The sequence below is a fragment of the Heterodontus francisci genome, chromosome 37, assembly GCF_036365525.1.
Source record: "Heterodontus francisci isolate sHetFra1 chromosome 37, sHetFra1.hap1, whole genome shotgun sequence".
NCBI lineage: Eukaryota > Metazoa > Chordata > Chondrichthyes > Heterodontiformes > Heterodontidae > Heterodontus > Heterodontus francisci.
The window spans coordinates 16,782,556-16,800,624 of record NC_090407.1 but is presented as its reverse complement, the minus strand read 5'-3'; the positions used below and the strand labels follow the sequence as shown (position 1 = coordinate 16,800,624).

The following is an 18,069-nucleotide window of genomic DNA, read 5'->3' as shown; positions in this document are numbered from 1 at the left end:
GCACAGGTAGATAAGGTGGTTAGGAAGGCATATGGGATACTTGCCTTTATTAGCTGAGGCATAGAATATAAGAGCAGGGAGGTTATGATGGAACAAAAACAAGAAATGCTGGATTCACTCAGCAGGTCTGGCAGCATCTGTGGAAAGAGAAGCAGAGTTAACGTTTCGGGTCAGTGACCCTTCTTCGGAAGAAGGGTCACTGACCCGAAACGTTAACTCTGCTTCTCTTTCCACAGATGCTGCCAGACCTGCTGAGTGAATCCAGCATTTCTTGTTTTTGTTTCAGATTTCCAGCATCCGCAGTATTTTGCTTTTATTTTAGAGGTTATGATGGAGCTGTATAAAACACTAGTTAGTCCACAGCTGGTGTACTGTGTACAGTTCTGGGCACCACACTATAGGAAGGATGTGATTACACTGGAGAGGGTGCAGAGGAGATTCACCAGGATGTTGCCTGGGCTGGAGCATTTCAGCTATGAAGAGAGACTGAAAGGGCTAGGGTTGTTTTCCTTGGAGCAGAGAAGGCTGAGGGGGGACCTGATTGAGGTATACAAAATTATGAGGGGCATCAATAGGTTAGATAGGAAGAAATGTTTTCCCTTGGCAGAGGGGTCAATAACCAGGGGGCATAGATTTAAGGTAAGGGGCAGGAGGTTTAGAGGGGATTTGAGGAAAAAAAATTTCACTCAGTGGGTGGTTGGAATCTGGAACACACTGCCTGAAGGGGTGGTAGAGGCAGGAACCCTCACAACATTTAAGAAGTATTTAGATGAACACTTGAAACGCGATAGCGTACGAGGCTATGGGCCAAGTGCCGCAAAATGGGATTAGAATAGTTAGGTGCTTGATGGCCGGCATGGACACGATGGGCCGAAGGGCCTGTTTCTGTGCTGTATAACTCTATGACAAGGGTGGGCTCGGGACCCCCATATGGGCCCAACATCAGGGTCTGACGCCTGCCAGAAAATCCAGCCCAGATAGAGGGATGCAGCGAGCGATCGATTGAGAGAGAGGGAGAGAGAGATTGATTGGTTGAGAGAGAGTGAGAGTAAGAGTGAGGGAGATTGAGAGAGAGAGAAACAGAAGGATAGAATGGAGAGAACAGGGGAAAGAATTGGAGAGGGAGGGTGTCATGAGTTTCTTTGTGTTATCTTAAGCAACACAATAATGTATATGGATTCCAGTTCACCTTGAAGATCTCTAGAAGGTTTATTAACAGCTAAACTGTATATACAATACAAAGCAAACTATATACAGAACCTTTGTCCAGGGTGTTGTTGTGCAGCGTGATGATGGCTTCTAGTCACATGACTACATCCTGGTACTTAGCTCATTACTGCGTTCTTAAAGGGACATCAGTCTTAAAGCAATCAAACAACAGAGGGAAAATGGGATGAGGCCAAAAAGAGGGAGATTGAGAGAGAGACATGGTTAATGTAGGAATTGAAGCAAATGAATCAGAGGGTCGAGAGGGAGTGAAGATTAGAATAGCAGAGAGCTAGATGAGAGGGATGGGTAAGAAAAGAAAGAATTTTGAGACAAAGAATGTGAAAGAGAAAAAGATGAAAGAATGAGAGAGAACAGTTGGAAATAGAGGCTGAATGTGTGAGGTGGTGAGAGAGGGAATGCCACTGGTGCCCTCTAGTGGGAATCCTCGGGAATCCCGAACTTTGCAGCCGCAATCTCTCCATTTGGGTTAAGCTTCATGGCAGATTTTGGATGATTGCGTTTCGTTCCCATTCAACTATGATTAGTGGGAAATTATCCAAACATGATGCTCTAAGACTTTAATACAAAAGGATCTCTTAGAACCAGAGAAAGAGAATACAAGTCAATCCCCCGTTAAACATCAGGATTAGGGAACATTTGAAATACAAAGGGAGTGAGGAGTTTGCTGTACAGAGAGCCGCTGCGGCAGAGGCCAAGACTCTATGTTTAAAGCCTCGATCTGGGACGGCCCTCAAAACCAGACACCCAGGCCCTGATTTTAAACCAGCAATTGGTGGGAAAGGATTGGGAGGGGTGGGGTAGTTAAAATATCAGAATAGGGCAACTTGACCCCAACCCACCCATTGTAATGTTGACAGTGGAGATTCAGGCCCTGCACGAGGCTTCCACTAAAAGCAGTTGGGGCTTATTTAACTTGCAGAAGCCACGGTCTGATGATGTCATCAGCAGTGCAACTTATTGTTAACCTCAAGTGGGGTGGGGGAGGGGGGGGTTGACCCTGAGCTGTCGGTTGCCCAGCAACAGCATCGCAGGGAACCGACTGGCCAGAAGAGGCCCCAGTAAGTTTTAGAACTTTGCCTGGTTTGAAGCTCCTTGTGGACCAGGAGGAGCGGAAATGCTGGAAGGTGTTTCACAGGCCTCGTTCTATTTAAATACTGTATGTGCATGGCCGCTCAATTTAAAGGAACCGCACATTGAAAAAACTAGTCGCACACAACAAGAAAATTATAAAGGGAACGTTGGGGCAGGAGGGGAGAGGTAGAGAAGCTAGAGGAGAGAGGGAGAGAGACTGGGGGGTGGGGGGTGAAGGAGAGAGACTGAAGGAGAGAGGGAGAAGCTGGAGGAGAGGCTGAGGGACAGAGGATGGGGCTGTGTAATGAGCTTTCCCTTGGAGTCTCGGAGTGAGTGAGTGAGTGAGTGCCAATGCAGGCACTAAGACAATTAGTTCTTTGGGACAATGGAGGGCACTGTGCATGAATCACCACTCTCTCCCCGTCCCAAACCAGAGGGAGATTTTATCCCTTAGCTCCATTCATTGTTACAGTTGACGTCGCCTCTGACATCCCAGCTGACATGTCCATACAGTGCGGAACATGCCTGGGAGATTTAGCTGGCATGCACTTTTAATGTAAGAATCATTGCACAGACATCACAGACTCTCGCTCTGTAACGGCTGAGATTCCCAGGCGAGTACAATCTTGTCTCATCGGGTGTCCACTAGTCTCCTCGTTAGCTAGAAGCAGGTCAGGTTCACCTCCCTTCTGAAGCAGACCCACCAAGTGAGAACACATTGCAATGAGATATCGAAAGTAAAAGAGGCTCCCACACACTGACAACACCAACCTGCCTCTTTGACCAAACATTTGGTCACCTGGCCTTACATCTCTCTCTAACATGCCTTTAACATGGTAAAGGTGTCCCAAAATGTTTCACAGGAGAGTTACCAGACAAAGGTTTATACTGAACCACATAAAGAGGACAGATAACCGAAAACTTGGTCAAAGAAGTAGGTTTTAAAGGAGCATCTTGAAGGAGGAGAGAAGGGTAGAGAGACAGAGAGGTTTAGGGAGGGAATTCCAGAGCTTAGGGCCTGAACGGCTGAAAGCACAGCCACCAATGGCATGGGCGAAGGGAGTGGGGGATGAGCAAGAGGCCAGAATTGGAGAAATGCAAAGATCTCAGAGGGTTGTAAAAACTGGAGGAGGTTACACAGATAGGGAGGACGAGACCATGGAGAGATTTGAACATATTTCAAAATCGAGGCATTGCTAGACCGGGAACCAATGTTAGTCGGTAAGCATGGGTGACCCATGCCCTGTATATTTTCAACTAGTTGGCAGGGGAGTGGTGTGGGTGAGGGGGATGCATGGAACATGAACTATAGCTGCTCACCTTCTGGAAAGCCCATCATCTTTAATGAGAGAACTTTGACGTTGGCGTCAGGAACAGTCGAGACTAGAAAGTGCTTGTGCATGGGCACCGTGTGAGGACTGAATGGGACGGCTCATGTGCCCTACACCCATGTCCTTCACCACCTACATCCCTTCTCCCATTCAAAACCCAATTCCTTCTGAGATCACCCCTGGACAAAACTCTCCCCCAAGTCACTTCCAACGTCACTTTCTAAATCCCAATGCCTGGTCTTTGGCCCTCCATGAATCATGATGCTTCTGCAGCTAATTTTCTCTCTCCCTCAGCTCCACCTTCCATGCCCCTTGTCCCCTACTCCTTCCCATCCTGGTCATTCTTCCTGCTGTGATTCCTGTCTTCACTTCCTCGAGTTCAAGGGGCACAGACTGAATGTATCTGGTGTACAACTGGTTTAGCGATTCATCATCAGGTCTGGTTAGACCATATCAAGTGCTATTGAGTCTCACTCTCCTCTGCTTGAACAACGCAATACCCCAGCATCAACCCAGACAGCAACAATAGCCCCTAGTTTCTTTTCTCCGCTATCAAGCGTCTTCTTAAACTCCTGTCCTCTGTCCTCAGCATCCTCAACTCCAATATCAAATGTGGGGAGTTCATGGATTTCTTTGTCACTAAGATTGAGACCATCCATTTAGCTGTCTCTGCTACCCACCAGGCAACCACTGTGGATACCCCCACAGATCACCCTCTGCCCTGTAGTAGCCCTGAGCCGGTGTCTGTCTAGTTTATCTCCCATCTCCCCTCAAAGATGATCAAGCTCATCTTGTCCATAAGAACCCTCTTACTCTCTGGAACCCATTCCCATTTATCACCCATCCCTAATCCATGGATCCCATTCCCATTTATCACCCATCCCTACTCCCTGGATCCCATTCCCATTTATTGCCCATCCCTAATCCCTGGATCCCATTCCCATTTATCACACATCCCTAATCCCTGGATCCCATTCCCATTTATCACCCATCCCTAATCCCTGGATCCCATTCCCATGTATCACCCATCCCTACTCCCTGGATCCCATTCCCATTTATTGCCCATCCCTACTCCCTGGATCCCATTCCCATTTATTGCCCATCCCTACTCCCTGGATCCCATTCCCATTGATCACCCATCCCTACTCCCTGGATCCCATTCCCATTTATTGCCCATCCCTACTCCCTGGATCCCATTTCCATTGATCACCCATCCCTACTCCCTAGATTCCATTTCCATTGATCACCCATCCCTACTCCCTGGATCCCATTCCCATTGATCACCCATCCCTACTCCCTGGATCCCATTCCCATTTATTGCCCATCCCTACTCCCTGGATCCCATTTCCATTGATCACCCATCCCTACTCACTGGATCCCATTCCCATTTATCACCCATCCCTACTCACTGGATCCCATTCCCATTTATCACCCATCCCTACTCACTGGATCCCATTCCCATTTATCACCCATCCCTACTTACTGGATCCCATTTCCATTGATCACCCATCCCTACTCACTGGATCCCATTCCCATTTATCACCCATCCCTACTCACTGGATCCCATTCCCATTTATCACCCATCCCTACTCACTGGATCCCATTCCCATTTATCACCCATCCCTACTCACTGGATCCCATTCCCATTTATCACCCATCCCTACTTACTGGATCCCATTCCCATTGATCACCCATCCCTACTCACTGGATCCCATTCCCATTTATCACCCATCCCTACTCACTGGATCCCATTCCCATTTATCACCCATCCCTACTTACTGGATCCCATTTCCATTGATCACCCATCCCTACTCACTGGATCCCATTCCCATTTATCACCCATCCCTACTCACTGGATCCCATTCCCATTTATCACCCATCCCTACTTACTGGATCCCATTTCCATTGATCACCCATCCCTAGCTGACCCCCCCGCCCCCCCCCCCCCTGAGGCCATTCAGAATCCACCATTCGATTGGGGATTTATCCACCAATGAGCCAGCAGCACACAGAATGACCCAAGTCTCCAGGCCCCAAATAACAAACCAGTGAGTGAGAAATAGCAAGACAAAGGGAGCCATTCCCTGGGCTTTAGTCAGGATGTCTCCCTGTGCAGACACAATGGGCCAAGTGGCCTCTTTCTGTGCCATAAACTTTCTATGATTCTATGTCCCTGTACTACTTATTGATTAACCGGCAAGACAAGTGACTGTCGACGCCCATTCATGGGCGGCAGTGAGAGGGACCAGAAGTTGGGGGACAGTACCCCAACTGGATGGGGGCAGAGGGGAAAGCCTGGAGAGGGACAAGGGTCCCAGCAGATTGAACCATCCAGCTGTTGCTTTAATGAAGCTGTCTGTGTGTCCTGTGTGATGTAACTTCAAAATGTCCAGGATAATGAAAAAACATTCCACACTTTCATGAAGCAGATGTTTCAGCCTGATATGAATATATTAGCACATTAGGCACCTCCAGGGAAGAGGCAGTCACACAGCGACGCTGGAATTCTGAGGCCTTTCTACTTTGTGCCAGGAAACCAGGATGAAAGTCTCACTCGGGGACTGTGCAGTTGTCCCAGTTTAATTTGACAGGTTTAAGTCTGTCACGGTGCACATGCCACCACAGTTAAAGGAACACCATCCACTTGTCTGTCAGCAATGTGACGTGGCTCAGTCTATAAACTGTGACTAATTCGATAACCTCCAGCCTGACGACTCTCCGAGATCTCTGCGCTCTTCCAATTTTGCCCTCATCAGCATCTCCGATTTCCTTTGCTCCATCATTGGTTGCCATGCCTTCAGCTGCCTAGGCACTAAGTTCCAGAATTCCCACCCGAGACCACTCCCCCTCTCTACCTCTCTCTCCTCATTTAAGATGCCTCTTAAAATCTACCTCCTTGGCCAAGCTTTTGGTCACCTATCCTAATATCTCCTTATGTGGCTCGGAGTCAAATTGTGTTTGATAATCATTATTGTGAAGCGCGTTGTGATGTTTTACTATGTTAAAGGTGCCAGTTCTTCTTGTGCGCTGTGTTTTTAGCATTTGTATTAATCCAGCATCACATGACAAAGGAAAAGGAAACAGATTATTATGTTTGTAAAGAATTCACATACTGTAGCTTCGCAGCAGTTTACAAACTCCACCTTGCAGAATGATTGATCCAGAAAACATGGAACCAATTGCTAAACTGCAACAATCTGAAAAGCACTTGCTGCTGCTCAGGGACCATCTCTAAAGTCTTGTACTCAGATGTCAGTGGGGCTGATGTCAGGTTGACAACTTTGTTGGACTTATTCCTGGAGGTTTTATACCCAACTTCCTGCCTATCCACACCAATTTGACGTAAATAGACTCTTTACTACCTGATTGGATTAATTTTGGCCATTAGTCAAACAGCCTTTATCCCCATTGCCAATATTTTTATAAATTATAAATGTGTTTGAAGTAAATGAAAGCACACAGTTTGTTTTCTATTGCTGCTCTGAATTTTCTCCCACGTTTCCTTGTAGCAGTGTCCGGGAGGTTAGTCCTCAACTCCTGGAGACTCCAGGGCAATCCTGGAGGGTTGGCGACTGCTAGCCTATGGCACTAATTAAACAATAGGGGCCAGACTCGATCCCCAGTCTCTGCAGAGTGTCCCTGAGCTCGAGTTGCCAACTCTGATCGACTGTATCACTGGAGGTTTCATCACATGACTTCCAACCACCACATCCCCAGGCTCCCGCCATTGGTGAGATTCTAAATGAGTACTTTGCATCGGTATTCACCGAGGAGAGGGACATGACGGATGTTGAGGTTAGGGACAGATGTTTGATTACTCTAGGTCAAGTCAGCATAAGGAGGGAGGAAGTGTTGGGTATTCTAAAAGGCATTTAAGGTGGACAAGTCCCCAGGTCCGAATGGGATCTATCCCAGGTTACTGTGGGAAGCGAGAGAGGAAATAGTTGGGGCCTTAACAGATATCTTTGCAACATCCTTAAACACGGGTGAGGTCCCGGAGGACTGGAGAATTGCTAATGTTGTCCCCTTGCTTAAGAAGGGTAGCAGGGAAAATCCAGGTAATTATAGACCGGTGAGCCTGACGTCAGTGGTAGGGAAGCTGCTGGAGAAGATACTGAGGGATAGGATCTATTCCCATCTGGAAGAAAATGGGCTTATCAGTGATAGGCAACATGGTTTTTGTGCAGGGAAGGTCATGTCTTACCAACAATAGAATTCTTTGAGGAAGTGACAAAGTTGATTGATGAGGGAAGGGCTGTAGATGTCATATACATGGACTTCAGTAAGGCGTTTGATAAGGTTCCCCATGGTAGGCTGATGGAGAAAGTGAAGTCGCATGGGATCCAGGGTGTACTAGCTAGATGGATAAAGAACTGGCTGGGCAACAGGAGACAGAGAGTAGCAGTGGAAGGGAGTTTCTCAAAATGGAGACGTGTGACCAGTGGTGTTCCACAGGGATCCGTGCTGGGACCACTGTTGTTTGTGATATACATAAATGATTTGGAGGAAAGTATAGGTGGTCTAATTAGCAAGTTTGCAGACGACACTAAGATTGGTGGAGTAGCAGATACTGAAGGGGACTGTCAGAGAATACAGCAGAATATAGATAGACTGGAGAGTTGGGCAGAGAAATGGCAGATGGAGTTCAATCAGGGCAAATGCGAGGTGATGCATTTTGGAAGATCCAATTCAAGAGTGAACTATACAGTAAATGGAAAAGTCCTGGGGAAAATTGATGTACAGAGAGATTTGGGTGTTCAGGTCCATTGTTCCCTGACGGTGGCAACACAGGTCAATAGAGTGGTCAAGAAGGCATACGGCATGCTTTCCTTCATCGGATGGGGTATTGAATACAAGAGTTGGCAGGTCATGTTACAGTTGTATAGGACTTTGGTTCGGCCACATTTGGAATACTGTGTGCAGTTCTGGTCGCCACATTACCAAAAGGATGTGGATGCTTTGGAGAGGGTGCAGAGGAGGTTCACCAGGATGTTACCTGGTATGGAGAGCGCTAGCTATGAAGAGAGGTTGAGCAGATTAGGATTATTTTCATTAGAAAGACGGAGGTTGAGGGGGGACCTGATTGAGGTGTACAAAATCATGAGAGGTATAGACAGGGTGGATAGCAAGAAGCTTTTTCCCAGAGTGGGGGATTCAATTACAAGGGGACACGAGTTCAAAGTGAAAGGGGAAAAGTTTAGGGGGGATATGCGTGGAAAGTTCTTTACGCAGGTGGGTGCATGGAATGCATTACCAGCGGAGGTGATAGACACGGGCACGATAGCGTCTTTTAAGATGTATCTAGACAGATACATGAATGGGCAGGAAGTAAAGAGATACAGACCCTTAGAAAATAGGCGACAGGTTTAGAGAGAGGATTTGGATCGGCGTAGGCTTGGAGGGCCAAAGGGCCTGTTCCTGTGCTGTAATTTTCTTTGTTCTTTCTTTGTTCTTTGGTCACCGGATACGCCCATCCTCATAGCACCCACCTTCCCACAGCCAATCAGCAAGCTAACAGATTCCCTTTACCCAGTTGGATGATTCTTGACTGTCAATCAAACTTTTCCCATCTCCAATATGGTTAATAAACAAAAATTGGTCAAAGAAAGTGAACGATTCTCAATACACTTTGAATTTTCTCCCAGATTTTTGTTCACTGTAGTGTCCAGGAGATTAATTTTCAATTCCTGGGAATTCCTAATCTGAGTCAGGGCTGTGATAGGAGCATCCATGGGCTCGGGGAATCACCTTGGATTCCCATGCCATCACTATCCAGGGAATTCTGTTTGGAAAAAACACTTACATAGTTTAACGTTTAACATAGAATAGGTGGCAAAGCACTTCAAAGGGAAAGGGACAGACCTGAGCAAACATGGGGAGGAGGAGAGAGACCGGAATGGGAGAGTGGGGCAGAAGAGTTCCAGTGTATGGGGATGAGATGGCTGTACCATGCTATGAAGGTGATGGGGGGTGCGAGGGATGTACAAACAATGGACCAGAGCTGGTAGAGGGGGTAGGTGGGTGTGGGCAGGAGTGGAACAGTTGACAAAGATCAGCAGAGTGAGGCAAGAGGGGATTTGGAGACAGGGTGGATCAAGGTATTAGGGGATGGGACCAGAGTTTGGAGAGAGTGGTGACGATGGATGAATGAGATAAGATCAAGTGGCGGAGGTCTGGCTGAGTGGGAATTTATGGAGACTGCAGCTTGGGAGGAAAACGTGGGCTGGAGAGAGTACAAAGGAGATTTACAAGAATGTTGCCAGGGCTTGAAAGTTGCAGCTATGAGGAAAGATTGGATCAGCTAGGGTTGTTTTCCTTAGAACAGAGGAGGCTGAGGGGTGACTTAATTGAGGTGTACAAAATTATGAGGGGCCTAGATAGAGTAGACAGGAAGGACCTGTTTCCCCTGGCAAAGAGGTCCATTACCAGGGGGCACAGATTTAAGGTGATTTGTAGAAGGATTAGAGGGGACATGAGGAAAAGCTTATTCACCCAGAGGGTGGTGGGTGTCTGGAATTCACTGCCAGGATCGGTGGTGGAGGCAGAAACCCTCAACTCATTTAAAAAGATACCTGGACCTGCAATTGAAGTGCTGTAACCTGCAAGGCTACGGACCAGGTGCCAGAAGGTGGGATTAGATTGGGCAGCTAGTTTTGTCAGTCACACAGACACGATGGGCTGAATGGCCTCCTTCCGTGCTGTAACTTTCCTATGGTTCTATGTGCAACTGCGTGTGTCCATTCTACATTTGAATAGTCCATTGTCCTAGCTCACAGTTAAGTGAGGGACCATAAATCTGCCAGTTATGATGGACTTATGTTCTAGATAGAGGCAGGATCAAAAAGATGGGAGGGGAAAACAGGCAAACCATAATGATTGACCTCAGCATCTCAAAGGCAAGTCCCTTCCTAGGACTCGCTCCTAAGATCTCACAATGGCCAGCGATTAACACACATGAAAACTGATCAGGGGACCATTGCTAAAACTGGGCCAATAGGTCAGAATATTCAGTCCTGGTGAGCACATTTAGACCAAATTTCAGCCAAGAAAAATTTATGCCAAACCTACCTACCCTGATTTGTACCTTTTTTTAATGAGAACCATATAATTTACTGTTAGTAGGCAGCAAGTGACGAATAGTCTGGCTCCCGCCCTGCCAGTTGCTGACCCATTTCTCGAAACACCAATTGCAATCTCTCACAGAGGCTTTTAAAACACACTTCACACCAGCTAATCCAGCTGGGAGATGACTTACCAGGGAAAGGGCACTGAACAGGGAGCAGTGCCAATGGAGTCAAGAGCCAATTAGATGGAACAGAACACTGACAAAGCTTTAAAAGTACTTTTAATTTATTCGTTCAGGGGATGTGGGCATCGCTGACAAGGCCAGTATTTATTGCCCATCCCTAATTGCCCTTGAGAAGGTGGTGGTGAGCTGCCTTCTTGAACTGCTGCAGTCCATGTGGGGTAGGTACACCCACAGTGCTGTTAGGAAGGGAGTTCCAGGATTTTGACCCAGCGACAGTGAAGGAACGGCGATATAGTTCCAAGTCAGGATGGTGTGTGACTTGGAGGGGAACTTGCAGGTGGTGGTGTTCCCATGCATCTGCTGCCCTTGTCCTTCTTGGTGGTAGAGGTCGTGGGTTTGGGAGGCTTCAGTAACTGTAAAACACTTTGGGATGTCCTGTTATTATGAAAGGGGCTATAGGAATGCAACTTTGTGCATTCTTTTCTCTGGAGAAAGAAGGGACTTGAGGGAAATAAGATGGGTAGGTCCAACTGAGAAAAGGAAAGGGATCTTGGGTCTAATGGCTGTTGAAGGCGTTAGCCCACTTCCATCTAGGGCAGTATGATTCACACTTGTGTTGGTTCGGTGTAGTCTGGGTCAGCTACACCTCCCTCTCACCCCACCTCCCCTCCCCATCACAAATTGCCGACCCGCTGGGATTGCCCTGGTGTCTCCAGGCATTAAAAGTCTAATCTCCAACACACTACTCAGAGCAAAATGGTTGTGAACCTTTGGAATTCTCTACCCCTGAGGGCTGTGGATGCTCCATCATTGAGGTATTACAAGACTGAGATTCATAGATATTTTGAGACTAAGGGAATCAAGGGGTATGTGGACAGGGCAGGAAAGTGGAATTGAGGTCGAAGATCAGCCATGACCTTATTGACTGCTGCAAGAGACCTGAGGGGCCGAATGGCCTACTCCTGCTCCTTTTCCCAAGGAGAAAAATCAGAGGCATTAAAAAAAATGAACTTTCTGTGAACATTGTTTATTGTTATAAAAATATTGAAGATGGTGATTAAAAAAAAGGCTGTTTGACTGACAGTCAAGAATCAGCCAATCATGTAATTAAGAGCGTGTTTGATTTTTTGATTGGCCGTTGGAATGCAGGCACCGCGAGGATCGATCTGTCGGGTGACCAATGGCGGGAGCCGGAGGCTGGGAAGTTGGAGACAAGATATCACCTGATGAAACCTCCAGGAATACGTCCAACTGGCTACCCCCAGGCTCCCCACCAGAGCAGCAGAGAGCTGGACAATCAGTGCTGCTGATGGAGGAACCAGTGGTTATTTTTCCAACTGTCACAATTCTCTCAGAAGTTCCCTGCAGTTTCCTGGAACTGCTGTTGCTATGGAAACCACCCCTTTGACTCTTTACACTCCAGGTCCCTGGGGCACAGTGTCTTGGGGTTCCGCACCTGCTCCATTACCCCAGCAAGTGCCAACTGCCAACAGTACCGCTGGACTGCCATTCAAATGGTATCCCTCGGGGTGAGGGAGGGAGGGAGGGGGCCTTTCCTGGATCCACCCCCTCCCTACCTCTCCAACCTGCTCCATCCCTATCACCCTCCGAGATCTCTGTGCTCCTCCAATTCTGGCCCTTTGTAAATTGGGGATGCACATCACTACACCATTGGTGGACATGTCATAGAATCATAGAAGATACAGGCACAGAAGGTGGCCATTCGGCCCATTGTGCCTGTGCTGGCTCCTTGTAAAAGCTATCCAATTGGTCCCACGCTTTCTATACTTTCCCCTTGGCCATGCAATTTTCTCCCCATTTTGAAAATTACTAATAAATCTGCTTTCAGGCAATGAATTCCAGATCATAACAGCTCACTGCCAAGGCCCTGAGCTCTGGAATTCCCTCCCTGCACCTCTCTGCCTCTCCTCCTTTAAGACGCTCCTTATAACCTTTGACCAAGCTTTCGGTCTCCTGTCCTAATATCTCATTATGTGGCTCAGTGTCAGACTTTTGTCTGTGAAGGATCTTGGTATGTTTTACCACATTAAAAGGCGCTGTACAAGTTATTGTAATAAATGGAATTCACTGCGGTTAACAATGGTGGGTCATGGTCAAATAGACCTCAACGCTCACGGATGATCATTAGCACCTTCAGGAACTCGGCTGACAGCTGTGAAGCATTCACAAATCCCTCTCAGATCCTGCGAGCTTGTAATCACTTATAGGAATCTGTTGGTAACTAATTAACAGCCTGGGGTTGAGTCCTGACTTGTTCTCCAGACAGATGGCATGTGGGTAAACATTGAAGTGAGCGACTGGAAATGAGCACAGGGACTTTTCTCTGAGGGGGCGGAGACTGTTCTGTCACCAATGCAGCGGCACCAAGTGTGCTTTTCACTGCTGCACGGCACTCTGCCGATTAGCATTGTGTTATTCCCATTATGCAGGTTGTGGGTTCGAGTCCCACTCCAGAGACTTGAGCACACAATCCAGGCTGACATTCCAGTGCAGCACTAAGAGACAGCTGCCCTGTCAGAGGAGCCATCTTTCAGATGAAACATTAAACTTAGTCCCCGACTGCCCTCTCAGGTGGATGCAAAAGCTCCCAGAAGAGGAGTGGAGTTCTCCCTGGTGTCTTGGCCAATATTTATCTCTCAACCAACAGATTATCTAGTAATATATCGCATTGTTGATTGTGGGAACTTGCTGTGTGCAACTTAGCTGCAGTGTTTCCTACATTTTAACAGTGACTACACTTCAAAAAAGTCCTTAATTGGCTCTAATGTGCTTTGGGACATCCTGGGGACGTGAAAGGTGCTATATAAATGCAAGTCTTTCTTTCTTTGAAAGGATATCATTCTCACCGGACAGTATTTTGCAGCCTCTCTCCTGGCCATTTTTATCCATGTTTTTCACGATACAACAGTGACATTTGCGTTAATCAGCATGTCAATTGATCAATTAGCTTTGCCCTGTGAAGGACTAATTCAGAGAGAGTTCGCCAGCGCCATATAGCACACCATAATCCAGACTGTAGCTAATGCCCAGAGTGCTCCTCCAATACCTGCACCCAGCACCAGTCTCTCCTTGTGTAAAATGTGTCAGCCGGGCTCAGTCTGTAGCACTCTCACTCCGTGGCAGAAGGACGTGTGATCAAGACCCACTTAACAACTTGAGCGCCTAATCTCAACCAATACTCCAGTGCAGTACTGAGGGAGTGCTGCACTGTCAGAGGTGCTGTCCGTCAGAAGAGACATTAAGTTGAGGTCCTGTCTGCCTGTTCCTGTGGATATTAAGGATTCTGCGGCAGTGTTGGAAAAGGGAGCAGAGGGTTCTCCCGCTGTCCTTGGCTCAACATTACACCCGCAACTCATCACCCAAACAGATTAACTGATCAATTGTCCGATTTGCTGTGATGGGTTTTTTCTGGTACAGAATTTCTGCTACGATTGCCCATATAACAGGCATCGCACTCCAAAATTAATTCAATGTGAAACGTTTTAAGATGTTTCAATATCATGGGGAGTTATATAAATGTATGATTTACAAACATGTCGAACTTGGTAACATAGATTTCCCATTATTCATCCCCATCAAAAATATTCTTGCCTCTGACTGCAGAACTCATCTAATTCTATTTCAAAATGGTTGATCATAGCTGGAATTCCTTGTCTCCTCACTCCTTGACTGTTCTATTTGATAAACATTCAAGTTGGGGTGGTGATGTAATGGCTGCTTTCATTTACTTCAGCATCCCCTTTGGATATAATGTAGACCGTGGAGATTATTTGCTGCAGGATGCTTGTTCCTAGCTGCAAGTCCCTCCAGTGTTCAACTAACAGTACACAAGTACAATACCAGATACAGAATTTTATCTCATAGAATGATACAGCACAGGCCATTCAGCCCATCATGCCTGTGCCAGCTCTTTGGTAGAGCTATCCAATTAGTCCCACTCCCCCGTTCAATCCCCAGATCCCTGCAAACTTTTCCCTTCATGTATTCATCCAATTCCCTTTTGAAAGTTACTATTGAATCTGCTTCCATCGCCCTTTCAGACAGTGCGTTCCAGATCACAACAACTCACTGAGTACATTTTTTGCCCCCATATTGTGCCTGGTCCTTTTGCCAATCACCTTAAATCTGTGCCCTCTGGTTACTGTTACTTCTGTCACAGGAGACAGTTCCTCCTTATTTACTTGATGAAAACCCTTCATGATTTTGCACACCTCTAACAAATCTCCCCTTAAACCTCTCTGCTCTAAGTTATGTCAGCTGAGGTCTCAGCTTCTCCTATCCGTATATGTGTAGAGAAAAAAGTAGAGGAAGGAGCTTGCATGTTCCATAAAGAGGGCATCAGTAGGTAATGGTGGAAGGGAAGTTCACTGATTTAATGACAGCTATATATTATTAAAACCATGTGTAGGCCACACACTAACAAGGTCGACAAACCTTACTTCCTGTCATCATGACTTTTCTTCGGGTCACTTTTCTTCCAACTATGGCTATGTCAACATTTCCCATTCAATTCAGTGATGTTGTGATGCAGTTGCAAGCTGTGGTCACGGGGAGGCTCTGTGGAGCATTTTTCTGAAGGCTCCATTGCCATTTTGTTTTGGATTAAAAAAAACTTATATTCATCATCCAATAGTGGGCAGCACCAGAGACTATTTACTGCTTCTCACAATATGCCCTCTTGTCATGATTAATAAAGATATGTGACCTTGGTAATATTTGGAGGTAGCAGATTAAAATATTAGTCACATCCTGCTCCTATTTCTTATAATCGGTTACATTGTCATTCCTGCTTTTCATTTCTCCCACCATTAGTTGACGCTGAGGTGTAAGTCTCTCACACCCATGCCAATATTGTCTGTTACAATAATTACAGATGAAAGACACATCTTTTCTCCCACCAATCATGAACAAGGCCATGGGAGAGTCGTTAGTATTTACATAGAAAAATGTCCTGAATCTAGCAGATATCAGTCACACACCAGACATCGCATTCGGTGACAGATACAAAAAGGAAGTCAGTCATTGACCTGCAGCCTGAAATCTGCAAATAGTTACAATTGCACTCTGACTGACCTCAGCAGTGTATTAATAGCTGGAGTTCCCTAGACCTTCCAAATTACAATAGTGACCTTAAAGGAGAAGTTCAGGTTAGCAGCAAAATATTAACACCGTACTCCAGATTTCAGACTGTAAGCAACTCCACGGGAGATGGGTTTCTGATAGAATGGAGTGTGTCTGATGTTCGGTGCTGTATCTCTCTATGACTCTATGACTCTATGATGTACTGAATGGTCTTTCGTTACTCCAGACTCTCTTGTATTCTACTACCTCCATTCCCCCAGTAACAGAAAGTTGCTTTCTACAAACGCTTATTTCCAATTGGTGAGATCCTCAAGCTATTTGTAAAAGTCAAAGCAGCACATATTATACACACATAAACACAGGGTACAGTAGTGTAGTGGTTATGTTGCTGGACCAGTAATCCAGGAGGCCTGGAGGAATAATCCAGATAAACATAAATTCAAATCCTACCAGAGTGGTTTGAGAATTTGAATACATTCTTTAAAAACAAATCTGGAAGTAAAAAGTCAGCATCAGTAAAAATGACCATGAAGCTATCAGATTATTGTAAACACCCAACTGGTTCACTAATGTCCCACTTGTTTGGGTCCATATGTGACTCCAGTCCCACAGCAAAGTAGTGGACTCTTAACTGCCCTGTGAGGTGGTCTGGTGAGCCATTCAGTTCTGTCCAGGACAGTTAGGGGATGGGCAATAAATGCCAGCCTTGCCGGCGACATCCAAATCTCGAGAATGAATTCAAACAATATTGTAGATAGTACTTTTTCTGAGGTGCTTTGCATTATGGGGAATGAGGCCCTCCATTAACATGAAACAACATTGTTAAGACACAACCCCAGTGCAGCTTTGCACCACCTCCACACCAGCTTGCAAGCAGAAGGAAAACCACATCCTTGGTATTCCATGCAGCCATGTCCTGCGGTTGTCCGTTGGGGAGAGGGGGAAATGGGAAAGAAAAGGAGAGCACCATTCCCTCCCCCCCCCCACCAAATCCCCCACAGTCTGAAGTTGTCTTAAATTCAACCCCCAACCACTCCCCCCCAAGACAAACGAACATCTCTAACATGTCAAGTGACCCAATCCATAGGCTCTGGCCACAGACATCGAGCTCTCAATGTAAAAGTACAAATACTGAACAAGTGTAAAGAGCAACTTACCCACAGAGATAGTGTTCTTGGCTAGGAAGTGGTTCCGATGCAGACGACGGGGCCCCAGGTCCTTGAGGCACTCATGGTTCCTAGGTCCTGGTTTTGGTGAGGCCTGGCTCATCCTGCTCAAATATCAAAGATGCAAAAGAAAACAGCCAAAGACCGAAGCCTTCCCTCTTCGGCGCAAGGAGCTGAGGTCTGAGAGGTGCTGCTCAGGTCAATTGATGTTGCTGGTAATCTTCAACCTAATGTATCCAGTTGGATAGCCTTCCCTCAGGGCTTCGCTTTCTGTGGCCTGGTCCCGGGAAAAGGTCTCCTGAACTTTGCACGGCTGCTTCGCTGAGTCTCACACATTGCTGAAACGGCCGGCTGTTGGTTGAAAGAGCATCGAGGATCAAAGCAACCGCACAAACTCGAGACAGTTAGGAGGGTTTTAATTTTTGAAAAAGGCAAATCAATGATGAGATTGACACAGGCGCTGGGCAGCTAGCCAATTCCGAGGAACAGGTGCAGTTGTATCATGTGCCTGTAAAAGGAAGGAAAAGATCTGTTCATTCAGGTAAATCTGTTGTTTTTAAAAAACTCTCAGTGGAGTCTGATATCACCACAAAGACCAAAGATAAGAAAAAAGGCAGGGGCTGGATTTCAACTCCACTTGTACTGGCTGCAAGAGGACAGCTCATTGTATCCTCGCTGTAACAGACACCAGGTTGCAGAGAGCTGTGCCAAACAGGTATGGGGGGGGGGGGGGGGGGGTGGAGAGTGAGATGGTAGCATGAAAGTGACGTCAAGTTGATATTTGGCAACCCACACTGTTTAGATAAGAGTTGGCCAAAAAGTAAGACGGTTTAAAGTATCGCTTGAACAAGCTGGGATTCCAGGATCTGTATTGCAGTCTTGTCATTAGAATTTCACCAATGTCTAACAGTGGATGTGT

At 46.5% G+C, this 18,069-nt stretch overlaps 1 protein-coding gene across 1 annotated transcript in view; it reads right to left on the bottom strand.

The window, feature by feature from the left end:
* The window catches only part of plch2a (phospholipase C, eta 2a), a 346,627-nt gene that overhangs the window by 297,404 nt on the left and 31,154 nt on the right, over positions 1-18,069 (bottom strand). The window contains exon 2 of the mRNA XM_068017174.1: positions 17,142-17,658. Within this exon, the coding sequence (XP_067873275.1) occupies positions 17,142-17,253 (112 nt within the window). The 5' untranslated portion in view covers positions 17,254-17,658. The remainder of the gene's footprint in view (positions 1-17,141; positions 17,659-18,069) is intronic.